Source organism: Diadema setosum, chromosome 3, assembly GCF_964275005.1.
Source record: "Diadema setosum chromosome 3, eeDiaSeto1, whole genome shotgun sequence".
Classification (NCBI taxonomy): domain Eukaryota; kingdom Metazoa; phylum Echinodermata; class Echinoidea; order Diadematoida; family Diadematidae; genus Diadema; species Diadema setosum.
Genome location: NC_092687.1, coordinates 22826986 through 22839594, shown reverse-complemented (window position 1 = coordinate 22839594; position 12609 = coordinate 22826986). Strand labels below are relative to the sequence as shown.

General features: G+C 37.8%; 1 protein-coding gene across 1 annotated transcript; it reads left to right on the top strand.

The window, feature by feature from the left end:
- The first annotated feature begins 249 nt into the window (after nt 1–249).
- LOC140226277 (steroid 17-alpha-hydroxylase/17,20 lyase-like) lies at nt 250–9225 on the top strand. Its single transcript, XM_072306775.1, has 9 exons — nt 250–421; nt 1104–1277; nt 2119–2212; nt 3840–3998; nt 4545–4756; nt 5794–5916; nt 6781–7020; nt 7962–8060; nt 8910–9225. The coding sequence occupies exons 1-9, from the start codon at nt 250–252 to the stop codon at nt 9164–9166; spliced, it is 1530 nt and encodes a 509-aa protein (XP_072162876.1). The 3' UTR covers nt 9167–9225.
- The last annotated feature ends 3384 nt before the right edge of the window (nt 9226–12609 follow it).

The following is a 12609-nucleotide window of genomic DNA, read 5'->3' as shown; positions in this document are numbered from 1 at the left end:
TCTTAGGATTATATTATCTGCAAGATTCAAGGCTTAAGAACACTCAGTCCAGTTTAAGTTCCACTTAATTGCGTTGTCATAGACTTTCTTCGATGTTTTAATGTGGTGTAATCTTGATGAGTATATAAGACGTTGTACACAGATCTGTTTAAATGCGTTGATAATTCATGGTATCTTTCATGCCAGAATGTTACACACTAAACACTGTACAGATCAGCAGAGTGAAATACGTCAGCTGCAGTCACCACCATGATCGACTTCCTAGGAACCCTAACGGAGTCCAGTCTCGGACAGGTCAATGGCTTGACCATCACAGCAACTCTTGGAGTCCTTCTGGTCTCCATGGCAATATGGAGCGTCAGCCGACCAAGCAAGTTCCCTCCCGGACCAAGGGGTCTTCCCATTGTGGGTAGCATCTATGGTGAGTTAGATAGAATGAATGGTGTGTCGTTTCGGGTTATGTTTAATTTGTTTTTCTTTCTATTCTTCCTTATCTCTTGCAATCTTTCTCTCTCCCTTTTTTTGATAGGAAACCGTCGGTATTTTTGTCTTTCTTTTATAGGATGTCCTGTAACAGGTTTCCGCTATTCTCTACCCTCTGCATGCTTATTGTCTCGTGTAGGGAATAAATCATAGCTGTATTTCTTGATGTGCCAACTGTATAATAACCTGCAATATCATGTTTCTTAATGCAAACACACATGCACATCTACAGAGAGACCGACATACAGTAATAGTTAGATGAATATAGATTGGTAGATAGATCGCGATAGATAGATAGATAGATAGATAGATAGATAGATAGATAGATAGATAGATAGATAGAATAACTAATAGATTGATTGATTGATTGATTCATTCATTCATTCATTCATTCATTGAGTGAGTGAGTGAGTGATTGATTGATTGATTGATTGATTGATTGATTGATTGATTGATTGATTGATTGATTGATTGATTGATTGATTGATTGATTGATTCCGGCCTCTTCCTTGATCAAAATCGATTGTCTCTGACATGTCTGAACAGCGTTGTGCTGAGCGTCGTTAAACAATTGCACTTGTGCCAGATTTGTTTCTCCGTCTCTCGTTGTTATATTCAAGATATGAATGACAGCCCAGAGGTAGTGTTCGGTAAATGGGCCAAGAAGTACGGTGACATCTTTGGCCTCAAGATGGGACAGCGGTGGATGGTGGTCTTAAATCGCAAAGACATCATAAAGGAGGCTGTGATAAAGCAGGGTGTGGAGTTCGCAGGACGTCCTGATTTCCACACATGTAAGAAACAGTAGCCGTTTTATCGAGGACTATATTGGAGATGATTATGTTGGTTGAGTGTCTTTGGACCCGCGGGAGGTGGGGCTATGTACCCCTCCCCCCCCCCCCCATTTTTCGTCTTAAAAATTGGATAATGGAAAACAAAATGGTATAATTGGAAAAGAAATGACAACACAAATTCACCATTGACCATTGACCACCCCCCCCCCCCCCTCCGTGTATAGGTAATTAAGGTGCTCGGACTATAATGTCTAATCCACATGTATAACCCTCAAACGAGAAAAGCACTCCTTAGCTGTAAACTACTCACTCTCTTGTGTTTAAAAAAGATTCTGTCAGAAGAAATGATACTGCTGGAAGGTTTATCCCCCATGACAGAAATATTCTCTCTTTGAGGAGAAATCCTCTACTAGTATTTTGAATAAACAATCTTTATCATGATAAATAAGCTCTTCTGCCTGGCAAACATATTCCGTCATTTCCCTACTTAACTTGCTTTTTTTAGGGGGTGGGGATTTCATATTTTTGGCTTTACGTACATGAAAGTGGGGAAAATATTTGCTTTGTGGGTTATTCCAGTCATTGTAATTGTTTCCATTCATTATAAAGTCACAGAGGGGGGTACTAGAAGTATATTAGTAGCAGTTATATTGTTGTGGTATTTTTGATGGACGCTATTTTGCAGTAGAAATGCAGCTTTGAATAATAAGCTACGTGAGCCAGATTGTAGAGGTGCGGTGATGTAGTCCTTCTAGTGTAATGCATACGAAGAAGAGCCAAAGTTCATTTCTTTTACCCTAGATAAAACTATTTACTCGCACTTTTTGATGATTCATCGCAGTCGACCTGTTCACGGAAGGGTTTAAGGACATTGCCTTCACCACTTACTCTGATACGTGGAAGCTTCATCGGAAACTTGGACACACTGCACTCAGGTATAAAACCCTATTGAGCTATATAACTCCGTGGTAGGACGATTGACCATTTATTCCAGAAAGTAGTCTCATTTCCAGGCGAGAAAGCTAAATGTGTTGGAAACTCTTTCAGGTTTGAAAAATAGAGCCAATTTTTATCATCAAAACAAAGATAATGATTATGAAACAAAATTGTCATAGAAATGCAACCGATCAAGGGAAAGTGTCTGCTGAATTTTACAAGGAATCACAGCAAGTTATTTTGTGTTAGGTATTGTTTGATTATCGCTGATTCATCAAAGGCTTGTATACATCGAAAGGTTGGGTATAGAGTTGTTAAAAACAACGTTCAGAACAACAAAGATATAATGATGATAACAATTGACACTATATCAATTAAATTAAATTCACTTCGTTTCATTTTTCTTTTTTTTTCTCAGAACATTACATAAAAAATATAAATGATCTTGAGTAAACATTTTTGTTGACAGTGTAAGATGCTAATCAGAGGTAACTAATTAATTCAAAGCGTATAGCTTCAAACCAAATTTGTAATGTCATCTATGATCTGAAAAAAAAAAAATGAGGGTTCCACTAAAAAGCGGTGCTTAGTAGTCATCTCCTACAATTAACTCAAAATCTTAGACTTCCAAACTTTCAAAAGTAAGATATAAAGTAAATCAAAGCATGTCATCTTTCCAAACAGACATGTCGGGACAGAAAAAAACAAAGACAAGAGTGTAAACAACATGACTGTAAAATGCCTACAAGCTGCTAGCTTCTATCAACTCATGAATAATATGTGTTATATTTGGGAAGCCGGGCGCCTTTGAATGTTCTCTATCATGTCTATACAGACAAATGGCGCAATATAAATGCTGTTCATCGTCATCATCATCATTTTCCTTAATAGCATAGCAATGTCTTTGTTTTCATATTATTTCTACCATTGTGCTTCAAGAACCTTTCAATAGGGTCTACACCCTATATTGCTATCTATCACTATCATGAATTTTAATGTTATTGTCCTCCTCATCATCACCATCATCATCACCAACTCCAGAAACTACAAGTCATACAAAACGCTGCTGCAAGGTTTGTGACAAAGACCAAGAAATATGAGACCATATCACCTGTCTGAGGGGCCTTGCATTGGCATCCTGTCAGAGCGCGTATTGGATTTAAGATCTTATTGCTCGTTTATCAATGTTTTCACGAAATTGCTCCTTCTTATCTCTCATAACTTCTTGTAAAATATGGGCCTAGGAGAGTTCTTAGATCGTCACGGGAGGATCTACATGTTATACACTCCATTTCAACAAACTGATATGGTAAACGTAGTTTCATTCAAGCATGCTGTCCCAGAACTGTGGAACACATCCCAAGTGATATTAAGCATACAAGTTCCATCAATAAGTTCAAAACATCCTTAAAGAACTTATCTGTTCAAAAAGTGACATAATGATTGTCAGATGATTTATGCAACATTTTATTGTTTCTGTAATTATCTTTTCCTGTTTGTCTTTTTTTCCTTTAAAGCACATAGAGACCTTGCCAAAGGTATTATGGGCTATATGAGAACGGTAATGATAATGATAATCATCATAATTATGGTCTTATATCGTGAATTTTTTCTTCTATTTTCAAGGCACTTTGCGACCGGCAAGCCCCTGCAAAAGTTGGTCTCCAGTGTGTACCCGAAGGTGGAGAAGGAGCTAGCCGAGAATGACGGGAAGCCGATCGACCCTCGACTCCTCCTTACTCTGATCATGTTCAATGTCCTCTCACAGATGTGCTTTGGAAAGAGGTATTACACAAATCATCATGATCTCAGTATAAACATACACAATAAGCACTTATACACACGTGATGTGTATGGGTTTTTAACTGTTTAGTGATAATTCCTAATGCATAACGACCCCAGTATCAAGGAATGGATGCAGTTAAATGACGACACTGGACGAGCTCAATGCCAACACTGCAACATTGTATACAACCACTGCTGAATGGTGCATGGTTTGGTGCTCTATTACTCGATCCTCATTGGCTTGTCTTCAGAGATGACATGAAAGTTTTCAGTCTTCGTTATTGTTTATCTCATTCTTTGTTATGCTGAATCAAATTTGTTTTGTATTTGTCGATGTACACAATGTCATGTCTGAAATGCCGAAAAATAATAGGAGTAGTAGTAGTAGTAGTAACAACAATAATAGTAATGATAATAACAGCAATAACAGTTCTCTAGTTGCTTGCTAACAAGCTTTCATCGTTTCCTTTCTTGGGGACAATTTCTTTGTATCCTTAATATCTCGATGAACTTTTGAAAGAATCCTGCTGATCTTTGTCAATCTAGCTACGACCTTCACGATCCCAAAGTAAAGGAATGGATGCAGGTAAACGACAAGCTCAATGCCGAGTTCGGTCTCGGTCTTGCAGCTGATTTCTTCTCCTGGGCCAAGTACGTTCCTACCAGCGGGCCACGGAGGATCAAAGAGCTCACGGAAGAGTTCGAAAATATCATCAAAGCCGAACTTGAGCAACACAAAAGGCAAACCTATGACCCTGGTAAGATATACTGCACATTCGTGTGCATTACAAGTAGTGCGCAACACAAGTTCCGAATCCTGATAACTACATTTTACACGTAAGCCATAAGTCCTTGGGGGAAAAAAATGCTGAACGACTCCGTCCGGCTGTTTTTTCGATCGCTCTTTCTGGCCGACCGGCACTCGCCGCGATCAGGTTTAAGGGCAGTTGAAACTCTTTGACGATTATAGTTTGCATGTGCATTAGGTGTGGAGTAGATTGGATCTAAAATTGCGATTTTAACTCACTATATGGGTGGATCAATATAATCGATCAAATAAAGAACCACACTTCTATATAAGATAATAATGATAATTCACATTTATAAAGCGCATAATAATTAACAAAATTCTCTATGCACTTGACATACCATATACAATCAATCATGACATATACAATCATCAATACTTGAATAGGTAAGTTTTCAGTACCGTCTTGAAAGAATCAAAGGAAGATATGGTTCTAATTGAAAGAGGAAATGAATTCCAAAGAGTAGGTAGCTGACGATGTGAACGATGTTGCCATGTTTGTGTGTTTACAGGATAGACTGACAAAAGATGTTGTGATGATGATCGAAGAGTTCGTGTTGGAATGTGGTGATGAATAAATTCTGTAATGTAAGAAGGAGAAAGATTATTCTGAGTTTAAAAACATTATATTGTCAAATTATCTTAATACAGCACGTTTTTCAACTGAAAACTAACGAAGTTTTCGCAGAATTGGTGTAATAGAGTCCCTAGAGCGTGCACCCACTATTCAATCAAAGCATTTCTTCGCAGTTGAAAGCGTTTGCATATTGATGTTCTCATTCAGTCCTTCTCTTCATTTAAGCAATCTTGGAACTTGTCGACAGTTCAGAAATTGTGCTTTTTGTTTTCAATCAAAGATTGATTGAATTACTCTCAAGATCAGTTATGATCGCAGCGTGCAATGGCGTCCGAAACAACTTACACTGAAAATTATTGACATGATGAATAAGGAAAGATTCATTCCTTCGTTGTCTTCTTTTTTTCAAGACAACATCAGCGACTTCTACAGTATGCTGCTGAAGACCCAAGAAGATGCAAAGCGAGCTGGAGAGAATGTGGACAAACTGACCGATGTCCACATTTTGCAGACTCTTCTGGACATCTTTGGCGGTAAAGACAATGACATTAACTTTTTATTCTTATTTTCATCTCAATCCCGGCATTACTTTGTTCGCTTTTACAAAAGACTGCAGTATTTCTAATAATTTCTTCAACGGTATCATTACGTTTTGGTGACACAAGGCGACCGGGATTAAGGTTACCATTCAGTGCCCAGAAACTAAACAATCAAAGGCCAATGATTTCTGATGACGATCTGTTCAGTATCTGCAAACAGGCGGTAAAAATGACACCGCGAGGCATTTTCCATTGCATTTTTTTCTCAGTTTCAAAAAAATTAATAATTTTAGGGTCCTAGGTGTAAATAATCATTCACAACTGAATGAGCAGCGCCTGAACACTATAGCAATATAACGGCAACAACATTTAGAATCATAAAACGGGGTGGGGGTTGGTCGAAAGCACATCACATGATATCTCCCAGCAAGTGCCATTGCACATTATCTATATTGAGCTCGCAAATGCCTTCGAATAATAAGAACATTTTATTTCGGGGCTATGAAACTGGTGATATAATCTCACGTAATGAATATACACTTTGTAGTTTGTTTGTGGCAGATCTCTCTTTCGGGCCTCGACCAAATTAGTGGAAATTTTTCAAATTTCAATCTTCTTTTTGAAAACGCATGGTCAAATTAATCACAAACTTGGCAGGCACCATTGCCAATGTGATGGAATATACAAGATAATGGACATCATGTCCCATGGAGACCCCCAAAGTCTCCAAAGTTTTCTATATTCCTCTTAATTTATGTCTGCAAGAATGCGGGAAGGGTGAAGTTCCGATACTCAGGTGAGCACTTGCAGAACCAGTGGGTCTCTTATATGTCATTCCTTTTTTACGAATTCATCCAGCTGGAACACAGACTACCATAGAGACGTTGTACTGGTCACTCGCCTTGATGTCCGAGAACCCTGGGATTCAGAAGAAAGCCCAAGCGGAGATCGACTCCGTGGTCGGCCGTGATCGTGTGCCAACCATCGAGGACCGTGGGACACTGCCGTACACCGAGGCCACTTTGTATGAGGTGATGCGGTACAGCACGATCGTTCCTACCTCCCTGCCGCATTCAACCATGTGCGATACCAAGATACGTGAGTATCGATAGGTATAAGCACTTTAAGTTCGAGTCATTCCCTCCGATGTATATACGTTGATACTGACTGAATTTAATGCTGCCACGGAAGATTGAGAAGAAATGTATATTTCGAATGCGCTACTTTCGACGTAAAGTAACGAATGAATATAGTTGTAATCCAGCGGTGTATTCCATTCCACTGTAATTTCAGGACACCTTCAATACACTAGTAGAATACAGGAATCATAATCATGACAATATTTGGGGGGAAATATTTATTTAACATAGCATAGAGAGCCATGCACTCTGGTTATCTCCCATGCCCCCAAAAAATGATAAAAATAATAAAAAAAAAAGTAAATATACTGATAAGAAATGATTTTTTTCAACCATTTGTTTGTTTTTCTCAGATCTACCGAAAGAAAAAAATGTTTGTCTCATATAATACAATACTGATGTATGACCGGTGTGACAGAGGGGCGTGTCCTTTGATTTAGAACAATCTGAAATAAGAGGACATATTATCAATATTATATTGTTCATGAAACACAATTCTTCATATTGTGTTCCAAAAATATTGAATCGAGTTTCCTGATTTTACGTACCCAGTGAGAAAGGGATCTTGTGTTTTACAAGCAACGGGCTGTCAGTGCTCTAGGGAAATGCGATGACAACGTACAGTACCTTGTCAAGGGGGTACGGTTGGTTTCAGCGGAATCGAATCGATGACCTCAAAATTGAGGGCCCGTGGTCTTGTCCACTGAGTCACAGCATCTTAGAGCCTTTCCCTGGCAGACAACAGTCACTGGTGATATACATGTAATAGACACCGGTCGGGTTTTTCATGAAACGTCGAGACTACTTTTTCTTTCTCTATTGAATATGATGACTAAAATCTAGCCACCGCTCATAGACACGGAAATAGTTATTTTCACATTTTTGTTTATTATGATGTAGGTGATTACGTCATCCCCAAAGACGCCGTTGTGATCATGAACACTCACTCAATGCACTTTGACCCCCAGGAATGGGATGACCCACACTCCTTCAAGCCAGGTAGGCAATCCTAGGACCTGGTCGTCAGCATATGCTTGGCATTTCTGTGTCTTGTATTTCCACATGGAAATTCAGGGAATATCGATCCTATTCAGATAGAAACAGAAGTGCAATCTTTGTGATTTATGTATGTAGCGTCTCCGAACTTGCATGAAAGGACCGTGTGAGAGTGTAGGACTATAGTTGTTGTTGTTTTTTTTTTAATTTCACAAACAAAAATGTAGTCGGTATTCTCTGTGTAGATTTTAGTGATTTGGAGAAACGCATAACAAACAAACAATCTTTCAGAAATAATGCTCACCATGGTCTATATGTGGTGTTTTCAGTTGGAATAATCAATCGGCGCGGCGTGTCCACAGAAAAGTGTCGACTCAATGTGCTCGGATTTGCCTCGATGTCTCGATATGTACCGACACGTGCCGAGATTTGACGAGATGTCTCGACATGTACCGACACGTGCCGAGATTTGCCGGGATGGCTGGAGATGTGACACGAAAATCAGAATATCGACAACAATGAAGTACATCACACACAATGGCATACGAATGTAGCCAACGAATGACGTCGATGATTACCGACATGGCTGCAAACATGTGTTATATACTGATGGGCAAAAGATGTAGAATACCACCAATACAACTAAACGTCTCGTCGAGAGAGCCTGCTTCATTATTGCACTGTGGAACACGATGGTAGGTCTATTAGGAGCGTGTCGGCAATTTCGGGATTTGTGAGAACCTGTAAGCTGACTATCAGATACGATATTTTGAAACTTAAGTTCATTAACATACTACATTGTATATTTTTCTCATGACATATCTTCGTGTATGTTCTTCCACTCCCTACCAGAGCACTTCTTAGACGGGGCCGGCACATTCCGCCAGCACCCTCCCAGCTTTATGCCGTTCGGAGCGGGTCGCCGTAGCTGTCTCGGAGAGGCGGTTGCTAAGGCCGACCTCTTCCTCATCTTCTCCTGGTTCCTCCAGAACTACACCTTCTCCAAAGTACCGGGCAAGGAGAGTGAGAGTCTTATCAACCTTATCCCGAAGACAGCCGCCGGGCGTCTGCTGATACCATACAAGATCATGATCAGCAAGAGAAAATAGAAGCCATATTAAACGATATTGCAACTGGAAATAGTACTGTAAATCTTTACTATATATAGTGCAGCCGCAAATATATCTTTTTAAGGACACAATAAGCAAATCAGTTACATTACATCATAATGGATTCATTGCTCATGCTTTCTTTCCTTTGATTTTATTCTCCGATATTGAGTCTTGCAGTTTTACAATGACGACGCTATCATGACTTTTAAAAAATTGCTTTGAAACTGGACAATCTTCTTCTATCGTTCATGGTTATTTCACATACGTTTGGAATGAAACCTTTTCATTTTTTTTTTCATTGATAGATAAATTAATGTATTGGGTTTTGAGCTGCAGCAGCCTATCACAAAAGCTGAGAACTTTGAATTTGTCTCATGCAAAGTCATGATTGGCTAATCAGAATTCAAAACTTCAGCTCCAGAAAGCTGTTAATGAGAGTAGTCATCTGTATTAATTCGCTCTCACACAATATCATGATCCAGCACTTTTTGTCAATATAATCTTTAAACTCTCCCATTTGTACACTTCGGTGTTCAGCTTTCAAAAGTTGCATGCAATGCTTACCGTAGTTTTTCTTTTCCTGTTTTTTAACATTCAGCATCGTCATTGTAGATGTGTTAATGCATTTTTTTTTTATATAATCTGCGTACACGCTGTATTGCACTCTGACAAACAATACACATGATATTCGCATATTTACTGTACCAGTATATGCTATTCTTAAGCCATAGGCCTATAGTTAAAAGGCCGAAAACCCAGCTTGATTTCAAACCATCATAAAAATGTTGATTTGCATCATTGTCGTTCTTGCTTTTCGAGCCGAACTGTGTGCCCAAATTTTTAAATAATTTTATATTCTTAAGTAATTATATCCCAAACTTTGATCTCAAAAACGAAATAACAAAAGTCTTGTGATAGGCAGCAGCAAGATTCTGCTGACAGGTAAGAATAAACTCCTTTTCATTTAAATGAAGGTGTTATTTTTTTTTTCCATGTCTGCTTCAACGCAATTTAAAAACACGATGTCATGGAAAGCTCATTGTTACACGTGTAAAACCTTTGGTAGGACCTACAACAAAAACACTGTATAATTATGTATCGTATCCCGATACATTATCATTATATAAGACGAATCACAACCCGTGACAGCATCATGTATAAGTTAGAAACGTATCCGTATAGGACTGATAAAGAACTCAACATATTTCTTCTTTTTTTTCAACCGCAGTCACGTATTTCACAAGGATTTCCATTTAAGTCTTTTTGTCAGTTTGTGTCAGAATAAGACTTTGTATATCAACATCAGTCCGTTGGCTTACGTAAGTAAGAATTGAAACTATTTCGATTACTTTCAATGCAGCTGGTATTTTCTATGTGTCTGCAAATCAAACATTGTCAAACGTCCGTGTTTGACGTTGTCACATTACAGTGCCATATGATTAGTTATGTATAGCACATTCACCTCTTGGATCATTGGAGCTAATTCTCTTGGAGGAGTCTGCACCTATGAATGTTTTTAAAACAGATTACAAATGCTGTGGATCATCATCAGCATCATCATCATCAGTGCATTTAATGATTTTTCGAGATTGTGTTATAAACTACTTTATGCTTTTTTGTCTATGTATCATAGCAACTGACGTGCAGATTTTACAGAGATTTTACGAAGTAAAAGTATAGGCTGTAGTCTTATTCCCGAAATTTGCTTGTATTTTAGTGCTTAAGATAGTGCGTGATATTTTCATGAATATGCACCATGCCAATTAATGTATTCATAAATTCGTTCGAGGAAACTCACGTGATGAAATGTTGCTGGAGTGAAAAGAAATCATACACCTAGAGCTCGAGATATAAAATTAGTTCTTAACTGTCGATTCCTTTCGGCGGTGATGCAGGATTTCCATTGTTCAGTGTCACATAAATGACACGTGTGCATTGGAGGACCACCATCTTCTCTTCGAAAACTATACGCATATATATCTATGTGGCAAAACCCCCAACACAAGCCTGGGTGTCATTGAACAATTATTGATAGTAGGCCTATACTACTTGTACGTACCTTCATGCTTCGCATAATAAAGGAAAATAGAAACCAAAATCATGATGAAATAGTTATTGTCTTTAAATATTTTGTGCATATTCTTAGTTTATTACACATAGTAATCGTGTGAAATGTAAGTCTGTGTCATATAATGCAGTGCATGCAATTTATAATGATTTAGCGCTATAGATTTCTCTGATACATTCTAAATGATACGGTCATATTACGATCTGATGCTGTTTCACATTAAACAGAAATTCAAGTGTATTTTCGATGTAACCTTGATTACTCACATCTCATTGCCAGATGATTGTGTGTCCTCGTGTGGTGAAAATCGGCTTGATGTCGAGACATTCTAATCAGACATACACTTGATATTTGCCTTGCGTAGCGTGAAAAAAAAAATTATCTCGTGTGGCTTTGAATAATAGGTCAAACACGGGCTTTCCGACGACAGCATGATAAAAATTCGAAAGATTTGTCTATCAGTATACCTTGAATTCAAATTCATTAATTGCTTTAACTAACTACATAATCCATGAAGCTGATGATGAATGCGATTACTTTACTAATCTGATTGTTATTTGATATCTTCAAAGATATATAGTAACAATAATAATAATATATATATATATATATATATATATATATATATATATACATTATACTCACACACACACACATATATATATATATATATATATATATATATATATATATATATATATATACATTATACTCACACACACACATATATATATATATATATATATATATATATATATATATATATATATACATAAAGGGCAGAAGGCATGGACAAAAAGCAAATAGTTTCATATGAAATTATGAAGTTTTAGATTTTTCGAGCAGGGAAGAATATCAGTTACCTTCACAGTTAATAAAAAGAACTATAAGAGTTGCAGCAGTTTTTGCTGCTTTGCGGAAGATGGTCCCAACGGAGATTGAAAAGACACCTCCTATACAAACTTCTTCGTACTGCATGAAAAATTTGGCAAGAAATAGGATGGCAAAAACGCCATGGTTATAATTGTTTGACTGTTTGTTTTTGCTTTTTGTTTGTTTGTTTGTTCATTTCCATCTAAGAAGATGGCTGGATAGTCCATATTCAGCTACGTTAAGCTGGTCTTCCATGGGGTCCAGTTGGATGTGAGGTGGGACCACTTCACCGGGTTAAACACCCTGCTCTTTGCGATAAATGAATGAAGCGGGATCTATTACGTGAATGAGTTGTTACTCTCTCATACATGGGACCTCCATTTTATGTCCTATCCGAGGGACAGGGAAAAATCTTAAACTTCAAAATTTCATATGAAACTGCTGAAAATTTGCTTTTTCACGTTTTTATTCTTAAAAGAGCACACAAAAGTTCGTCTTC

Excerpts from the sequence above, each read along its gene's own strand:
- LOC140226277 (XM_072306775.1), top strand. The coding sequence starts at position 250 with ATGATCGACTTCCTAGGAACCCTAACGGAGTCCAGTCTCGGACAGGTC. Across the intron at positions 2,213-3,839 it reads CTTGGACACACTGCACTCAG|GCACTTTGCGACCGGCAAGC; the intron begins GTATAAAACCCT and ends TCTATTTTCAAG. Across the intron at positions 3,999-4,544 it reads CAGATGTGCTTTGGAAAGAG|CTACGACCTTCACGATCCCA; the intron begins GTATTACACAAA and ends TTGTCAATCTAG.